A 20,978-nucleotide genomic window follows, 5' to 3' on the forward strand; every position below is an offset into this window, starting at 1 on the left:
GATGATCTGCTCTAATTGTGATCTGTTCTAACTGAATCCATCAGAGGTTCGGGCTAGTAAACCTACATTGTAAGTGTTTCTCTGGCATGGCTTCCTATTAGGGCTTCAAAGTTGTACATTTTCATTGTAAAACTTCAAACTTTTAAAACAGAAATGTTTAAAAAGGAAATTTAAAACATACTATGGTAAGAGTTATATTAAGACAGCTTTTTTGTTGAAAGTATAAGAGAGAGAAGTGAACTGAATGCAGCACTAGTTAGAAAACGGTGCAAGTCATTAAACTTGCTAAAACTGAGTCACAGGATTTGATTTGAAATGATGCCTAGCAGTGCCGAGCCAGCAGTGGAGCTTAAGTGAAAATGAAGATCTAGACAAACAGAAACACATGGGGTCCATGCCAAGCCAGGTTAAAGCAAAAATACATTTAATTACAGTCTGCAATCCAAAAAGAATTGTCAAATCATGGCAAACGTACACTCAACACGGGCACAAGAAACACAAAATCCTAAATGAAAGGCAAAATCAAAAAGGATTAGACAACTGTCACTGGCTCCATTTGTTTTTGGTTCTCATGATGCTGTGTGATGTTAGGGGGCTTTTGTAGATGTTTGTATCAAGGGTGTGCTATTAAGATGGGTAGAAAATACTAAGATGCAGTTAATGGTAATTGCTCTCTGCTACACTATCACTACTACAAAAATCCAGTAAATAAGATTTTTGGACTGGCAAGAGGTTTGTTGTGTGATATTAAATTTTCCAGTCTGACCAGACATGACAGTATTATTAAAGGCATTTTTATAAGTGAAGCCTCTCACACAAAACCTGGGATGTTCATCGACAGGACCAGTTGCTAATAACAGTTTGAGCCCAAGACATTAGGCTAGTTCCTGGGCTTATACACACAGTTAAGAATGAAGGTATTCTTCATTTATGGGGAAGGGCAAATTTAATATTGTAGATATGAAGTGTATGTAGAGTGATAGTACAGGCAAGGCTGGGAATAGCAGAGAAACCAAGCATCTAAATATCTATTTAAAAAACCAAGAGCAAAAAATAAAAATACAAAAAAACAATAAATGAACTACTGTTAGAGCATAAAGCAAAATTATTTATCTATTAATTTGCATGTGATTTAAAGTAAGCTGTGCAATGTTGCAGCACCATTTCTGGACTTGGCTTCTGTCTTGCGCACAATGCTAACAGGTTTGGCCACCCCCCCACACATTAACCCCAAATTGCATTAGGCAGGTTTGATAATTTTATATTAAGCTGTGCTTTTCTTTTATGTGTGGCAAACCTGAAAGAATTGCTCCAGGGGAGCTGTACAATGGCTGACCCTGCGCTCTGACCCCAAAAGGTCATGCGAAAATTAATTTCAACATCTTCATGTAGTAGAATGTTGTCACCCAGTTCATTTTCTTTCATATCTTCTGTATGTTCATTGTATTCTAATTTTGTGCATGGTCATATTACAATTTTGCTGATGCAGTGCCAGTCAAAAGCCCATTTGGAGCCTTAGGCAGGGTTGACAGGTGTCACCTTATTGTCCATAGCAGGTAGTTGGTATTACTAGACTTCAGCTACCTGTGGGGTTGGTGTTGGTCCCCATCTATGTCCAGAGCACATGCCCCCCTTAACTTTCATAAACAGCACCCCTCAGATGATGGTTCCCTACAGGGCCAATTATGTCGCCTAATGAACTGACTGGATCTGGGAAGATGATTCACATATGGTGGCCCATGCACCACTCATGGGTGTTCCACTGTAAGCAATACTGTATAGCAAATAATAAGAAAAGTGCCTGAAACAGAATATGATATAGGAAAGCATCATTGTGTTGTGTTCTAACACTGCAGCAATGAGTGGCTGATAATTCATTGTGGACAATCCATCCATCCATTTTCCAACCCGCTGAATCCGAACACAGGGTCACGGGGGTCTGCTGGAGCCAATCCCAGCCAACACAGGGCACAAGGCAGGAACCAATCCCGGGCAGGGTGCCAACCCACCGCAGTCATTGTGGACAAGGTACAAGTTAATTATAAAATTGCTTTTTCAGTGCCACTTTTTCTATAAAGAATATGTTGCTAGTAATTGTATTAATAAGAGCTTGTGCCAACACAAGGAAAGGCAGAAATATGAGGAATTTGGTCAAAATGAGTTACGTGGAGGTGATTTTGCAAAATATTTTTTTCAACTAATATAACCCTAAAATCAGACACTAATTGAGACTTATTTATTCATTCCTTTTTTGAACCTCCTAGAGATGTGAGGACTGGGCAGTATAATAGAGCAAGTGATTATCTAGTGAATCAATAAAAATAACTGAGTCATTGTACTGTCTCTCATGATCTATGACAAGAAAAGGACATTGTAGTACTGGTTAAGCATTTAATTACCATTGTTCTTTTTCAGATCTGCAGGTTTGCTTTCTAATAATCAATCAATATCAGCCAGCAAAAGTTATCAGAGTGAAAGGTCTGCTGTTCCTCTGTGATTTATCTGTTCAATTATTTCTTTTTCTTTCATTGTCTGGTAAGAATGCACTGGATTTGGCTTATGTGGAGAGAACTCTTTGAGGTAATGATCAAAAAAATAATTGGCATTAGTCACATGCTTCAGACATTTTCTTAATGTTATTATTTTATAGTCAGTTTATTCCTTGTCTGATAAAGAAATGTTTTTCTCCTTGTTAAAAGAACACACAAAACAGCAGAGATAAGGTTGAGAGTTTAGAAAAAAAAAAAAAACTGTTAATATGAAAAATCAGGACTCTGACGACATTGCCTATTGCACAGGCTCTCTAACAAGAGCTGCAAGTACTTGTGGTACCTGAGTGAGAATCTGCACCCTTGATACCATTAGGGCTGTAAGATGTAATAAGAAGTAACATGTAGAATTTCTTGTTATCATTGTATTACTGCCAACCCCTCAAAGGAAAAAAATTAAACCAGAAAGATGCGACAAGCTGCCATTTTATGCTATCAGACGGTGAAGTTCAAAGAGCTACAATAAAGCTCACATCTTCAAACAAACCATACATTCCTCTCTCCTTCAAAAACACAGAGCTGAATGTAAAGAGCACATCTGGAACCAAGATCTTCACAGGTCTTGCTTATTAATAACATCTTTGCATCTTTAAAAACCTATATTGTAAATGCAAGCTCTCAAAATAAAAATCCAATTCATTTCAAGTCAGAGATTCTGTTATACGTAATATAATTCACTTTCTTAACTTTTCCTAGTTACCAATGACAAAGGGATTTCTACTAAACACTAGTAAGGTCAAAGGTAGTCTCTCCAAACTATAGCAGCACTTTTATAAAATAGGAGCAGTTCCTTATCATTTGAGATAGAAAATAGAAATCAGGCACAGGCAGAAAACATTCTTCCTTCATTTCCTAGAGATGAGGCTTAATTTAAATTAAATTTATACTTTATGCACACCTCTTTTGACTCAGTGTCTAAAATCTATTCAGGATTAAACGTTAACTATGAGAAATGTTGACAAGCACCTGAATTCATGACCACATGTTCTGGTTATTCTATCTATTTATTTATGTATTTAATTTCTTACATTAGCCTTTATGGACATCAATATCAGATAAATCCTTATCTTCTAGTAACTCTGTTTGGACTAACACTGCACAGAGCATCACTGCTTGGTGAACACTGTAAAGTCCTTACCTTACCATCTCATTCTCGTCATTTGAAAAAGTGCTGATCTAACTTGTATGCCTTAGGAACAATTATACCTTGTTTAGCTTTAAATCAAACAAAACTAAATTCACTCTAAAGAAACAATTAAATATTTCTTGTTATATGACAGATATTTATTAATTCCTTGCCTCTGGCTAGCAGTTTCCTTAAATGTATTAAAGCAATTGCTGATCATCTGTGGTGGCAGGTCCTCTGGCTATCTCCTTTTTGTTTTTATTGATTTAAATATTTGCACTTCCTTGCATTTCAAATGATCATTTTCTAACCCACTTAATCCAGACCAGTGTTGCAGGGGGTGCTGGATCTATCTGCCTATCTCAGCTAGCATAGGGTGCAAGGCAGGAAAAAACCCTGGAAAGCGTGCCAGTCCATCACAGGGTGGATATTGACTTATAATCATGATATCATATTAATAGTTTAAAGGCAATACAATCAATTACAAAACAATACATAACATTTAACAATTTCCATTAAAATATTTTGTGAGAAGAAGGGTGGAGAAATAAAACTTATTTCACATGTAGCACATTGGGAAAATACACCAATTTGGTTTAAATCAATAAAGTAATGAATGAATCTTTATTGTATACTATGAACAGGTGAGAAATGACACAAGATCCTAAATAAATGTTGAGGTGCCAATTGGGTCGCCCTGTTTAATCATGGTGCCAGCTGAAACAGAAACAGGTTGATAGTGCCCAACAAACAAAAACACACAGCTGCAGTGCCTCTGTTAATCGGTCAGGTTATCGGTGTGGTAGGGTATCCGTCCTGTGATGAGTATACAGTACGTCCAAATAAGACACCACCTTTTGGGACCACCTTGAGTTTATAGTCCTCCGACCAGAAGGAGATGAGCAGTTGCCCTCATTGGGAGTCTTCTTGGGGCTGAGGGAACAGAAAGAGACAATACTGTTTGTGACAGCATCCCCTCGCCATCTTAGGGTGGTACTGCTTATCTTGGATCAGTCCGGAAGGTGACCCTCTGATGTGCATGTGTGACAAAACACTAGCCAGTAACAACATAATCCATTACAAATGCTATCAATGTTACAATATAATATTGGATTTAGGAAATAAACAGTACAATAATAGAAATAAATACTTAGCAGTTATCAGAATTGAATCACTGGTTATGATAATCCAGGATGACTAAGACATAAAATTACAAAACAGGATAAATGACATTTATAATATGTTGACTTTTCAATTTTCATTATTGTCATGACCAGTGATGGAGACATTGTGTCTAAAGCAAATCATATTTCGCTCACTTTGTACATGACTATAGGTGTCATGATTTAGGCTGAATAGTGATGTTTTGTAGTCTTTTCCTTTAAGGGAAGCCATATTGTGTACCATTGTCAGAGTCACGTCCTGTGTTTGTAGGGGCGTGATCTCTTTGAGGTTGTGACCTTGACTTAATCAGCAAACAGAATATAAGGTCAGCCTTTTGCTCTGAGCCTTATCCGGTCTTTTGTCCTGACTCATCAGGAAAACAGATAACTAATTTCTTGAGAAAATCGTGAGATGTCAGCAAAAGGCAAACAAAGGCAAACAAAAGAAAATAGAAACGAGAGGCAAAAATTCAAATTCAAATAACATGCAATAACCTGAAAGCCAGGCAAGATATGAAAAGTAATCACATGAGAAGTCAAATTGAAAATAAGGATTTTATCTGCTGATTGGATAAGGCTCAGAGCAAAAGGCTGGCATTTTATGCCATTTGCTGATTAAGTCAAGGTCATAACCCTGGAGACCACGCCCCTAGAAATGCGGGATGTGACCCTGACAACGGTACACAATACGTATTCTCTTAAAGGAAAAGGCTACAAAACATCAATATTCAGCGTAAATCATGACAACAGGGCACCAATTCATTGTAAGTGTTATTTCCATAGATTCCACTTTGTACTTTTGCCATCATTTTGACTTTTCCATGTCTAGTTGCCTCATGGCATGCTTTACAGTTTTAGAAGACACAAACTTCATTAGACCTCATCCATGTGTATTGTAGTGTTCCATTCATAGCAGCAGTGGTAAAACTATGACATCATTATATGCAGTCCTTCTTGTGGGTAGTCCACTGTTTATCCCACATTTCAATAACGTTGCATTTTATCAAATTGGCAGCCCTAGGCTACACTAATGTAAGTCTACCTTTTTCCTAGTGCACTCAATGTTACCCATAGAATCTGTGTAGCCAATAAAACTTAATCTTTGAGAGATGATTGCAGCCTTTCCATTGTGCAGACAAACTGTAATTTAGCCCTCTCAAACATCTGCTACATTTGAATTTTGAAAACTGCAAAATATATGTGAAGCTGCATTTTCTCAAAGGTTTTGTTATTGTCACAGGGCCCAGACATATCTTTATACACATGTACCTGGGTTCTCTTTACTTGGGCTGTACTGTCTTCACCGGCTGCTGCACACAAACTTGACTGTCTTGGTGAGTCAAACCAAAGGAGAAGCCCATCGACTCAACTGACTGATTAGGTTTCTGATTGAGAGAGAGTGTTTACTTCACAGCAGGCTCATGCCATTTCAGCCCCAGTACACTCTCCCATTCCAGAATAGCACCCTCAGCAGCAAAGTACTTTTCATACTGCCACTCCTTGACACATCTGGGCTGTGACTCTGATATATCCAAGTTGTGTTGGCGTTGCTGATCATCCAGACTCTGCTCCCACCCAATTTTCAAAATTTGAAAAGCAACCATCACAACCGTTTGAGTTTAGAGAATTCCCTTGGCTCAAGTGAATAATGAGACTTCTGACTGTAGAGATGTCTCTTTTTCACAGAGGGCTCATTTTTTGTGAGCCCCACTACACACAAACAGTCCTGCTAAAGATAAAGGACACACACATCATTCCCATAAAAAGAACCTTTTCTGGCTGTTTTTTGCTTAAAATTATCTGTTGTGTAGCTGTTGACTCAGATAAGCAACCAATAAATAGTTCAGTAAAAGTATGTCATGTTTTTAAGACTTTGCCCCGGTTTGGTTCCTTTTTCCCAGACCTTTCCTTTGATCAAGGAGCACAAAGAAGGGGTCCTGGACATATATGTCTTCCCAAACTCACTTTTCTCTGTTTTAATAGACGGGAGGTCAATACTAATATGCATCAAACCCACACATTGCTCATTCTTTAAATTTCCTTGTTTTATCTGTTGTCCTTCTTCATTGATTTACCACTCAGGGAGATGGGAAGCCTTTTGTGAGAATGCACGAGCCATTCTTTACTGGCTTGAACATTTCTTTTGATTTGCTTTTGCTTATTAGTCTATTTAGTCTTTCCTGACAGTTTGGCTTTTCCCTTGTAGTGCTTGATTAATTTGTTTCCTTCAACAATCATAGTTAGGAATGATATTATTTAATTAAATCAACTTGTCTTTTATATTCACCTCATTTGATGGTACTTTAAAAGTAGTAATAGGTGTTTTAACTTTTTTATGTATAATAGAGCACCCTGCTAAAAAATATAAACAAAACTGCTACTGCACTTACTGCACTTATTGTATTATGTATTAATAAGAAAATCTCCTGGTCATAACAAACTCATGTATTAATTTTGTAAGACAGCATGCTCTCCTCCCCAGAGATGGATTGGCACAACATCCAATAAGGGTTCCTACCTCAAGCCCTATGCTACTGTGTTTTGATGGCGTCTCAAAACCCCACATTATGCTCTCCTAATTGTTTTTTGTTTTTTTTTTTTAAATCTACTCAGTTCCAAACTATCAACTACTGGAAGCTGATTACACATTCTCTGCTCCGATCCTTTTATTGGGTCCTACTAAATCCCTGGGTAGAATGTGGCAGTAAGTGGCCACTGATTATTCTGAGAGTCGATACGTGCTAAATCAGAGATTAGTGAGTTTGTTGGGCTGAAGGACTATTCTCATCACAATTGTTCTAATCTTCTAATAGCCGGGTGGATATTGCAATCATTCTAGCCGATGAACTCCTAGAAGTTCATTAGCCATGAGAAATTTTTCATTCATCTGTTATTTGAGGTATTTACTGCCACTATATCAATCCTGCCAAAGGAATCATCTTTTCTGTTATGCGGTCAGCATTGACTAGAATTTTAAAATCTTGCTGGATTTCCTTCAGGCGTCTCATTCAATGGCAAAAGATTGGTACGTTCTCTCTATACTGATCACATCTCTGAAATAAATGACTGTCATGCCTCATGCCTGACCCTCAACCTGTGCTATATTCACTTGTCCCTTTTATCATTAGCAAGGACGGGAGATTACTTTTGCATTGCCTGAACCTTTCACTCAGCAGTGTGTTTTGCCTGATTTTTGCTTCATCCTTGATGATAGTTTTCCTATAGTTTTGAATTTTTTCCTCTTCTTTTTGGACTTTATGTTTTAAATTGTTTTTAACACGTCTGCCTGTGATCTTTTTTATTGATTGTGCTTATCTGGTTCACTTATTTAAGTGAAAGGATGCCCAGTTGTTATTATTTTGACAGATGTGGGAGTAACACCGGATTGACAATGTATTTAATGAATCCCAGAACACACTTCCAAAAAAGTGAGACAGACTTAAATTGGAAAGGAGACAGCAACTAGGGTTGCTAGTATGACATGGACCACTAAAGAATGGTGGACCCAGCTATGCACAGTTTGTCATAAGGGAAACAGACAGAAGGCATTAGTGCAAGATGTGGAGAATAATGGTTGGGGGTGCATCTAAGGAGGCTTCCCAAGAACACTAGGAAGAGGGTGACCCAGCAGATGTCAAAAGTGCCTGTCGCTCTGTACCCAGAGAACAAGGCCATGCTACTGAAGGATTAGTTAAGACTTTCTGTCCACCAGGTGACAATGCAGATGTAATGACTGCACAGGAAGAAATGGACATGGATAGTTTGAAATTATTGTTCAGGAGATGAAGTCAGAAAAGTGAGGTAAGGTCAAAGCCTATAAGCAAGAAATGTAGTATTTTAAACAGAGCCCAAAACATGAAGCAGAAATCTGGGTCAAAAAGGATGTAGCAAGTAGACTGGGAGTACTATTTAAGAATCAATATGAGACACAAGAATCAAAGTCAGGAAACCAAAATGAGGCACAACCAAGAGATCATATTAATGTAACAAGTCACACGAAGTCGCGTGCCAAGTTCTTTGAACTAATCTGAATACTCTGAAATGCATGATGCTGACCTTTATTCCATCACGGCGATGACATCACACAACAAATACCTCCGATCATTAAGCCTAGTAAATGCAACAACCATGGTAGTTTATACAAAAACAACACAGTGTCGAGGGTGAAAGAATTCACTCATAACAACACATCAGAACAAAAAATAACTGAAACCACTGAATTCTTTGACCTGAGAAACCTTTAATATGACATCTTAACAAATTTTTGAGTACAATAAATTACTACAAACAATTAAAATAAGTCAAACTATGACAGAATGGTTTCTGTTTAGATGAAACTGAGGCCAAGTGGCCCAAATAAATGTGAGATCAAAGACAACTGGTATATGGCTAGAACTCCACGTTTCAAACAGTATGGATCAGCATATTCCCTTTTGTGGATGAATGAGATGTTAATGCCTTTACATGAATAAGGGTCTGGGGTGAGGCTCTGGAGAAAGGGTCCTTAAAGGGATACTGATAGGCCATTACATATGTATTTGTGTATGGGTAAGGGCAAGGGGGTGATTTCTAGATTTATGCTAAATGTATAATTTAGCATCAAACTTGTTATATGTGACATTGGAATTGTGGGAAACTTTGCCGTATTTTGCCTTGCTAAACAGTACTGAACCAATCCAGTAAATCGTTCCTAGAGAAATGTATTTGTTAAATAAGAAAAGGTATCATTCAAATTTTATTTGAGAATATCAGTTAATTTGGGCACATACATTTAAAGTATTTTGTCTTCTTTAAAGGTTTCCCAACAACCAGATTGTTCAGTTTCACCTAAGGACAGTATGTTTAACGGAGAAGTGACAAGCACTACAGCATCATCGTCATCATCTCGCAATGTGGTGCGAAGTTCAAGTATCAGTGGGGAGATGTACAATATAGAGAAGAACAATGGAGGACCACCTGATGCAGCTGGGATGTCCACAAATAAGAAGAGACGTTCCAGTCTTGGTGCCAAGATGGTAGCCATCGTTGGGTTGTCCCAATGGAGTAGGAGCACACTGCAACTTAACCAGCCGGGTGAGTCTCATTTTTACTGCCAAAGAATTTCCCTTCACTTTCGCTTTAGAAGATTTTGTTTGTGGCTCACTAAAATCTAAATCTAAATCTAAAGGTCATAAACTTTACAAAAATCCATATTTAAAAACAGAACAAAAGGAAGACACATGTCACTTAAAATGGAATTTTTTTTTTAAAACCTGGGAAAGGACACACTATAAATTAATTTAAGATGTTGAGTCCTTTGCTCTTGCTTGTTGGCTACCCATTTCTTTCACCCACTATTGTACTCAGTCTTCACTACTCAAAACAGAAAAAAAATTGTCTTTACCTTTCTTGTTATAGTAACATAGCTTGAGCTTTAAAAAGTGTACAAATGACATAACAATAATGTCTACTGTCTTTTTAAAATATCGTTACTTATTTAATGAAATCATTGGTAAAGTAATTATGCAGAATGTACTTGTCCAAGAGAATGTTTTTTAAATCTTAATTACAATAATTAGGATTACCTACACTAGTAAATGTTTAAATCACACTGTAAATAATGTCAGATTAATCATCATTTGGCTAATTATCATTTGTCATGGAGACATTGCATGCTGTTGTATGATTTTCTTCAATTCCTCCCTCTCTCTTTTAAGTCCTCTGTGAATATAAAGCTTCTTAACAACTGTTATCATTAGATGTACATAGACTAGTCAGTTTACAGGGTCCATTGAACAGTTGAGAGACATATTGATTGGATTTGCAGTCTACAAAAGGCTCTTGACCTTTAGACATGGTATATCGAATTATCTTGTCATTCACAAATCCACACACTTTCTACCAGAATCTATGTCCTGAAAAATAGATACAGTATGTATATTAACATGAAAAACAATCCTCTTTTGGGCTTCATGAACAAATATTTATTATGGTTCAAGAAATTTTATTGTAGAGAATTACTATAATTTGACATTACTTGTTTTAGGAAAACAAGAGCACAATAGATTCAGCAGGCTTCTGTAGAAGAAGGAATTACAGATTGCCTTCAGCACCATGCAGCACCACAGACAGCTCTTCCCTGCCTTACTGACAGCTTGACACAAACTGATGAGTAAAAGTCTTGCCCTGATATTGTGCTCTGGCAGTGGGCCACTGAGAGCTGACCTAGTACTGGATGGTAAAGAGGATGGTACCAATGACAGCTCAATTTAGCACTTCATGAAGTGGAACTTTTTCAGTTGCAAGTAGTACTTACTTTAACAGATATTTGAGGCACAGCTCAGGTTATGGCTTTTGCTGAAGCATTCTGATTATAATCAAGACAAGTAAATGTGTGTCTCCATGTACACAAGGCAAGTCAGACTTTTACAGAACCAGACTGGTGAATCATGGTGAAGGAAATTCTCACTGGCATCCACACAGCACTAACCGATTTTGACGAAAGAAACACTAATATGAGATGCCCGTTCACTGACATTAGCTCAATGATCAATGTCATCATTTCCTTGTGGTTGGTAGTAAAATGCAGAGTCTTGAAACTAAACATTACCCAGTGTGACTAGATCCAGTGTTCCCTGTCTGTTATAGACTTCAAACAGTCAAGTTTGTGGAATGAACATCCACCAGTCTCTCTCTGAGCACTGGAATCTCAGGGGCTGTGTGTTTAGTCCACTGCTGCTATCCCTTTTCACTCACAATCAACTCATAACATTGAGTTGTCCATGGTACTAGAGTAGTGGGTCTGATTGCCAACTATGATGAAACAGTCTGCAAGCAGAGGGTTGAATTTCTAATTGAACTTAATTGAACAATAACAATAAAGTGCTCCCCACTGTTAGCCAAACAGCCAGCTATTTACACATTTCAGGAATACTGATGAGAGTAATGCACCAATTGACATTAATGGAGATTTTGAGTAGCTTTAAATTCTTAGGACACCATATACTGATGATATTGTAAGGTCCCTCAACAGCACCCGTTGGTTCAGTAGTACTTTTGGTTTTTGAGAAGAGTTTTATAGTAGTAGGGTGTTGTACTGTGTTAGCCAATGGATGCCATGAGAGGTCAAGCAAAATTACACTTTTTTGACTGACTAAAAAGATTACAATCTGCAAGATTTCAAGGCAACTCAGGCCGCTTCAAACTGCCTGAAGAAGGTGCCTAAGTTGCCTCGAAAGCATGTATATTGAGAATATTCAATCTAACTCCCTCCTCTACACATGATATTTATGCCTGAAGACACACTTTCCATTATTTCAGACACTACAAGAACAAACATCTAGTAGGCAATATCATAACATTTACTGTTGTATCAGCAGACATACAAATAGCACTTGACCTCTGTAAGACTCCATTATGTAAGCACTTGCACTACCAAGTCAAACTTAGTCACTTATATTGTCTGTTGTTTCTTTTTTCTCTCTGGCACATCTTTGTTTATTCTTATCTTGCATTTTAATGTGGTGCTTTTGCATATTTAATTACTATGTGTTGCACTATTAATTTGCTATACTACCCTGTTTATTATACTGTTACATATTTATTGCTCCTGTTTATCAGCATTATCTTTATTGACCTGTGAATGCTGTATTATTTTGTTTTACTGTGCACTGTATTGTTTCAGCACCATCTGGACAAGAAGCAAACATATTTAATTGTACTGTACAACAAACTGAATTGAATTTACCTAACATTTTGATGCTGTAATGGTTTTAAAAGGTCATCAAACAAGTCAGACAGCTATTGTAAGATTTGTAAGCCAGGAACAGATGAGCTAATGGAAAATGATCAGCTCCTGTGGGTCACTGTTACTTTTTTCAAGCTTGAAGCAGTTGAAAGGACAGCATTTTTAATGGAGCATTTATTTCAAGTGAAAGTGCATTTAGAGCGCTCCACTGGAAGTTTAATGGGTCCTTCCAATTCATTGCCTTCTCTGTCTATAATAAAAAAAGACTTCAGCCTTGGCACTCATAGCACATTGTGTCAGATTTTGTTGGAGCTAAGCTCCAGGTTGTGCAATAACATGCCTAACATTACTTCATTTAGTCACAAGTAAAAACAGCTCATACCGTACTGTAACAGGGTTCAAAACTTGTTCTTGTATAAAACTAGGGGGCTCTGCCCCCTGCTCGCTTCACTTGCCAATCCCTGGGTGGGCACAATGCGCAAGCCACTTCGCATCTCTGCCACTCGCGTATATGTATTTTACTTTCACCAAACATCAAATCTTTTAATTCTTGTGGATACGCCTCTTTATTGGGAAGAAACACAACTTTTCCCTGATGGCAACACGAATTAGACATTCTACAAGTCCCCGACTTAAAGTTTAAAACCGAACAATAACTATATACTTCTGTCATATCACCTATGCCTATACTGTATATTCAATCTCTTTTCGCTGCTCTGTTATTTCACTGAGTAATAATTTCCTTTTGTTAGCGCTAATGCGATCTTTACTATCAGTTTTTTGAGACTTCAGATTTTTGTACTTTCATAATCTCTAACTGCTCTGCATGTGTATTGCAGAAACATTTTTGAACCTCTTTACAATGTTCTACTTTGTCTTCTACTCTTTGTCTTTTATTTCCAACCTCGCTTGGAGCTGAGAGCACAGGAACTGTGTTTGACAATAGTATTCACACGAATGAGAAGTGAGTGGACCATGGGCGTGGTTTTAAATATTTGAGAGGAGTGTGGGACTTGTCAAAATCTCTTGGCAAAAAGTCTCATCTCGCGGGACCTGAAATTATCTCTCGTGAAAGTTGAAATTATCTCCGAGAAAGTCTCGTTTTAGGATTTCCTTTTATAATAGAGAGACAGGAGTAATGTAGAGGTCAAAGACAGCAAAAAATTCAGTTGTAATAATAATGCAAAAAGCCAACAGTAATGGTAGTTGCCATGGCAAAACAAATACTAAGTTGTTTTAGATCAAGGAAGGTGTCATTTATGATGTATGCTTCTGTGGGCTAATCAGTCCTCTGTGAAGCAGCCACATTTAGAATTCCATAGTGTGGTTTATGATTGTACCAGAGTAGATGGTAGTACCTATATGGTGCCATCATAAAGTATTTGATCAACTGTTGTCATCCAGTACCATTCATTATTTTGTTTAGTTATTCTATGAGTCCAGTCAATAACTCTAATGGTCTATAGCCATTACACTGGCTTTATTGTGTCATATAACCAGTCTGTATTTCAGCCAACTCTGAGCTGACAGCTCTAATGTTATTCCATGATGTGTGTTTGGCTCTATCTCATATTTAGGTTCACATATACATTTACATTTATTTGCTTAGCTGGCGCTTTTATCCAAAGTGACATACAACAGAGGTAAATATAATCATAACATTTACCTAGGGCCTGTTTGTTCAGTGTAATAGGATAGGATACAAAAGTTGATTGCCACAACTGAAAAGATGTAATAATAGCTCATTCATTTACAATCATAAATTACAATCAATTAAGCGATTAAACTTAAACAAATTAACCAAGAATATAAAGTATCGTAGAGCAAAGTTTTTTTTCTTCTTTTTAATTAGACAGATATTCACGGAACAGATGGCTCTTCAGTTACTTTTTTAAATACATTAAGGGAGTCAGGAGTACGGATGGAGGTGGGCAGTTCATTCCACCAACTTGGAACCACACAGGAGAAGAGTCTGGATTGAGACTTAATGCCATGCATAGGCGGTATCACCAGACACTGTTCACTGACAGACCTGAGTGGGCGATAAAGGGTATAGTGCTTCACCAGTGTCTCCATATACTCAGGTGCTGACCCATTGACTACTATGTAGGCAAGAATCAGCGATTTGAACTTACTGCATGCTTCTACAGGGAGCCATTGTAGCAACCTAAAGAGAGGAGTGACATATGCCCATCTCTGCTGGTTAAACACAAGACAGGCCACTGCATTCTGGACCATCTGCAGATTCTTGATAGCACATGTGGGTACTCCTGCCAGAAGTGAGCTGCAGTAGCCCAGAAGCGTCAAGACCAAAGTCCAGGCCAGATGTTCTGCTGCATATTCCATCAGGTAAGGTCTGACCTTGATGTTGTACAGTGTGAACCTCCATGAACGAGAAACAATAGAAATGTGGTCAGAAAAAGACAGCTGCTCATAAATCACCACACCAAGGTTGCGTATTGACTTGGCAGATGTTACCGACAGTGAGCCAAGCTGTACAGAGATGAGGAGTTAAACAGACTGGCTGGCCAGGATCATAAGAAGCTCAGTTTTGGCCAGGTTCAGCTATAGAAGGTACTCCTTCATCCAATGAGACATGCAAAGACTCTAGCTGATACTGTATTGCTCTCCAGGGGGAACAACAGGTACAGTTGTGTATCATCCGCTATGACAGATAGGGGGCGCTGTCGTCCCCTTGAACCCTCAGATCAGACGCCAGACACCAGATAAAAGTCTAAATATTGACTTTATTATAATTATACAGTGCACAAAGCACCCTCCACTCCACAATTATCCAATAAACAATCGATAATCCAATACACAATAATCCTCCACACCTCCCAGCAGCTCAGTCACCCTTCCTCCCAACTCGGCTCACTGCTGGGATCTCCCATAATCCTTTTATAGTCCTTGACCCGGAAGTGTTTCTGTCCCTCAGTCCATGTGACCTTATAACACTTCCGGGTCATGTGAAAACTTCTTTTCTTCATCCCGGAAGTACGTTATTTCTTCTGTCCCTGTGACTAGGACATACTTCTGGGTTATAGTGCAAATATAAATTATTGAGCCTCCCTGCAGCATCCCCTGGAGGCCCTCATGGTATGCAGCAGGGCTGTGAAGAAAAACTCCAAGGTCCATGATGCCCTGCTGGAATTCGGGGCACCTCCATGTTGCCGGGAGAGCTCCATCTGGCGGCGTGGGGGCATTGGCCGGGATGAACGGCCGACCATATACCACACCGAATAGCACTGATAAGAGAACCCATAGGATTGGATGGTATACAGACAGAAGAGTAGAGGACCCAGCACAGATCCTTGGGGTACACCAGTGCATGTCTGGTGTGCCTTTGACAACTCCCCTCACTAGAACACATTGTAGGATCTGCCCAGTCCCAGTGATGCCAAGATCAGAGAGGGTGGCAAGAAGGATGATAAGAGCAGTATGTGTATGTTTTGAAATGCTCATGATTAACCCCACGGTGTTTAGTATAAGCAGATCAAGTTGATAAGCTGCATAAATTAAACAACTGGTGGTAAGACTGATATGCAAATTATAATTTTATTAGGAGAACTGCATTGCATAAAAATTTGGGGAATCCAGAAAGTATCCCAGTTTCATTAATTATAGTATTGTAGGAAATGTCACATCAGGAAATGCCAATGTACACTTTTTTCACTCAGAGGTAAATATTAATCCATGAGATATTACTTAAAGGCAGTATTTTCTAGTAATAATGCTATGTTCAATATGTCAGTCCTAACAAGTACCCCCATGTTATCAACCCAGACTAATTGCAAGCCAATTAATCTAACTCTTTAACACTCATTATTTGTTATCTGCATTGGGAAGACGAACGGGAAGAGGAGGAGAGAAATCACTTTATCTCTCATCACTTTACAATTTACCTTAAATACTGTGCAATTACTTTCTGAGTGCTCTAATAAAACGTCTAAAGTGAAGGAACCTGCTTTAAAACATCATGTTTTTTATATCGACAGCCATGTTTTGTAAAGAACTAGACATGTTACTAAACTGCATCTTTCATGGTTTCATGGATATAGTCAAACATTTAAAAATCTTTTGTAGACAATGTTTGTTGAGAAAATGAGGAAATGGCATTCGTGTCTAATATCAGTAAGGCATTTACTTTGAAAGAAAGTCAATTGAATTTCAAATCTAGCTGGTTTATATTCAGCAAGGCAAGCAAAGCAGCTCCCAGTTGAACAACATGCCAACATGTAGTATGGCATTACTTTCAGACCAAGTGTTACTTCATTGGAATAATAAAATCCATGGTATGTGGTCTAAACACAATGTAAGCACTAGCATTGGCTTATGAGACAAAATGTCTAATGATATATGTTTTTTTAGAAAACAATCAAGCACCATGTGAAAACTAATATAATTACCGTGAAGGCTAGGGGGCACCAGAGAGCCCCAAATCCTAACAAGAGCACACCAAGACAGTCCCAGGTTCAAATAAATGGTGGTTTATTAGACAATACCTCAGTAAACACAAGCAAAAAAACACTCTGCTTCCTCTCTCTCTCACTACTGCACTGCTTTTCCTCCAGTCAAGTGTTGCCTTCCTTCCACCCAGCTCTGCCTGGACAAGGGAGTGTGGTCCCTTTTATTGAGGACCCAGGAGTACTTTCAGTGCCAGAGCTGTTGCCCACTGGTAGCACTTCTCAGTGAAACAGAAGTCCAGGATAATAGGGAGTACATTTTCCTGCAGCACCCTCTTGCAGCATCCATGGACCCCAGCAGGGCTGTGCTGCCAGACTACAACTCCCAGCATTCCCTGCCGGTTCCCAGACAGGCGCCGATATCGAGGTGCCATCTAGAGACTGGGGTGAATAAATACCCCCCAGAGACAGTTCTTCCCTGTCCTTCCCTTTCTTCCTGACCAGGGATGGTCTTAGATATACAGTATGTTTGGTAGGGATGCCTGTGCATCTGCCTAGGGTTTCCCTCCTGAGTAAGGAATCTTGCTTCCTGGTCGGGATGTCCATCCATCCTCCTGAGAAGTTCTTTTCAGGTCTGTCAACTGTCTCTCCGTTGGTGGGGATACTTTTCTGTCCTCTAGGAGCTTCCCGTCCGGGTAAGGAACCATCCCCTCTTCTGGTCAGGATGCCCGACCATTCTGTGTGGCACTTACATTTCATATACCCATCCATTTCCTAAACTGGACTAATTCAATGCATACCTGGTGGGAGCCACTGCCTATCTCAGCTGCAGCAGGAGCAAGCAAAGAGCCCACCCTGGATGGTCATTAGCCCATCAAAAGGCAGTCTCCTGCAGTCACCTTCGCTTCTATCCTACAACACATATATTTGTAAAATAAGTTTACATAGTGGTAAGGCCCTTCTGGAAGCCAAAAGAGAATTAAAAAATGCTCACGGTTGCATCTTTCCATAACATTTTTCATAAAGAGTCGGCACATCCGTAGCCATCACTTTTAACAACTCTGCTGGTGCTGTGGAATGCTTTTTCCAACATGAGAAATTTTAATTAACTTACACTTGGTGGTACCTCAGAAAGTGTTACTATAAACATAAAAAGTAATAGAAGAGTAAGGGGAAATCCTTGGAATGTGTTAAATCATTTTTGCCTTGAAGAAAGAAGCTGCGAGTGAAAAACATTAGAACTTGAGAGTTGGGGAGAGGGAAGTCTGGGCATCTCTGCTCAAGCTGCTGCCCCCACGACCCGATCTCGGATAAGTGGAAGAGAATGGATGGATGGATGGATGGATGGATGGATGGATGGATGAAACATGAGGAATGTCAATTTATAAAAGTACCAACTGACTAAATCATATGCTGAGGTCCATTTATACCTGAGGTCAATATTATAGGTTTAATGAACCACGCATCCACCACATGCAGACAGGACACAACACAATTATGAAGCAAAAGAAGAAGAACGAAGCCTCTTCTTATCTAAAGCCTTCCATTTTTAACTCTGCAATACCATAATATCACATAACAAGAATAATACAAGTGGATAGATTTTAACAGGGAAATAGCTAGCAATATAATCCTTGTTCTGATCACAATTACCTGCATTCACAGAAATTTTCTCTCAGTCTTTGGCTCAGTGCAATGTCCCTGCCTGTATCAAAGAATCCGCAATCATCCCTGTGCCTAAGAAATAAAATATTTCAAGTCTAAATGATTACAGGCTGGTAGCAATGACCTCCATAATAATGAAGTCATTTGAATGTCTGATTTTTCAACATCTGAAATATATCACAAATTTTCTCCTTGACCCACTTCAGTTTGCTTACCGTGCTAACAGATCAGTTGAGGATGCAGTGAACATGGCTGTCTACTACATCTTGCAGCCTTTAGGCTCTCCAGCTACTTATGCTAGGGTCTTATTTGTAGATTAAAGTTCTTCATTTAACACAATCATACCAGAGCTCCTCCAAAGCAAACTTCTCAGTATGAATCTGGACTATGCCTAGGGATGCACCGATACCACTTTTTTGGAAAACGAGTACGAGTACGAGTACTTGCATTTCAGTACTCGCCGATACCGAGTACTTGCCGATACCGAGTACTTAATAAAAACATGATTTAAATTTACAGGTAACAGCTTTAGTCATATAACTTAACAAAAAAAAACAAGAAACTCTCGTCTATCCACTGGGAGGTTAGGCTAATTAGCGACACGGGGCTAACACTGCTTGTCCAAATATCCGTGGTGAAACTAAACGCAGAGGAGGCTTGCAGTAGGCTGTGGATATGTTTTTTCACGGAGTCGTGTAGTTTAGGCAGCTCCGTGTCAGTCATGTAGCGGCGGCTTGGGACATCATATCTGGGCTCCAGAACATGGAGGAGACGCAGGAATCCCACATTTTCTACCTCCGAGAGTGGCTGGTCACTCAATGCAATGTACTCGATAATTGCCTGTGTTATTTTCACAGCACGTGGATTGTCTCTGGACATTTTCTCTCGTCTTGCAAGAGTTTGCTGCAGCGTGGGTTGTGTTGGTTTAGAAGCGTGGGTAAACTCTTTGTACTCGTTGTCGTGTTGGGATTTTGGGTGCTTGATTAAATTACTTGTGTTAAATGCGCTATCTTTTGAGCCTCCTCTGGACAATTTCGCTGAGCACAATTTGCAGTCCGCCTTTGTTTTGTCGTCTTCATTCACTTTGAAATAGTTCCACACGGCTGACATCTCTCGCCTCGCCTTCTCCCCGCTCTGAGCTGCAGCCGGGGCCTGGGGGCGGGCACTCGGCGCCTGTGATTAACCCCTTACACGCCGCTCAAACATAGACATTTCTCAGACCGTGGTATCGGTCCCCGGTATCGGGGGACTTTTAACGAGTACGAGTACTTTAGAAAATGTGGTATCGAGGCCGATACCAGATACCCATTTCGGTATCGGTGCATCCCTAACTATGCCACATGTCTCTGGATCTCTGACTTTCTAAGATACAGATGTCAGTCTGTAAAGATGAGCAAATATCAGTCTGGGCTCCTGACTCTGAGCTCAGGGTCCCTTCGAGGCTATGTTCTGCCTTCACTCTTTTTATCTTTGTTTGACTGCACCTCCAGTGACCTATCTGTTAAACTGATGAAGGTTGCTGATGACACCACCCTGATTGGCCTGATCACAGATGGAGACGAGGTACCATATAAGAGGGAGGTGGGTCAACTGGCCAGTTGGTGCACCCCTCAAGAAATGACTGTGGATTTTAGGAGAGACTCTTCACCTCCTTCTCCCCTTTTTATAAATGATGTTACTGCCAACAGGTTGAGATCATTAAAGCTTATTGGCACAACTGTCACTCACAGTTTCTGAACTGGGATGAACACATAAGTGGTCTTAACGCAGATGTTTTTTCTACAACAGCTTAAAAGGTTTCACCTGTCCCAATCGGTGCTGGTACAATTTTATACAGTTTCTCTATAACAGTCTGGTATAGAGATGCATCTACTGTACTTATCCGATACATAAACTACAGTGTGTTATTTGTACAGCAAAAAAGATTGTAGGACTGAAACTGGACTCCGTTGAGGTCCTGTACACATCATGGGTCAGGAAACGAGCCAGAAACACAAGAAAAGACTACACTCACCTGGGCAACCATCTCATTCAGTTACCACCATCAGGGAAATGTGGAACACTAGGGAAGAAATACTAGAAATACTAGACACTACTGCAAACACTACGGTTAGACACATCCTCTGATTAATCTGTCTTCTCTAATCACCGCTATCTAAATTATGTTCATTTTGTGTTCATTTTATAAGGACTTATTTGATACTGTATATTACTAGTGGGAGTGCAATTCTACTTGACTATATTGTTTTATGTATGGATACAGACCCCTGTGACCCCGTGTTAGGATATAGCGGGTTGGAAAATGACTGACTGACTGACTGACATATGTATGGATATAACACC

General features: G+C 39.3%; 1 protein-coding gene across 1 annotated transcript in view; it reads left to right on the plus strand.

Annotated features, from left to right (window-relative positions):
* Positions 1–20,978, plus strand: part of LOC114664567 (regulating synaptic membrane exocytosis protein 3) — a 171,345-nt gene that overhangs the window by 52,289 nt on the left and 98,078 nt on the right. Inside the window, 1 exon segment of the mRNA XM_051936355.1 lies at positions 9,635–9,911. Within this exon segment, the coding sequence (XP_051792315.1) occupies positions 9,635–9,911 (277 nt within the window).

Source organism: Erpetoichthys calabaricus, chromosome 14 (genome assembly GCF_900747795.2).
Source record: "Erpetoichthys calabaricus chromosome 14, fErpCal1.3, whole genome shotgun sequence".
Lineage (NCBI taxonomy): Eukaryota > Metazoa > Chordata > Cladistia > Polypteriformes > Polypteridae > Erpetoichthys > Erpetoichthys calabaricus.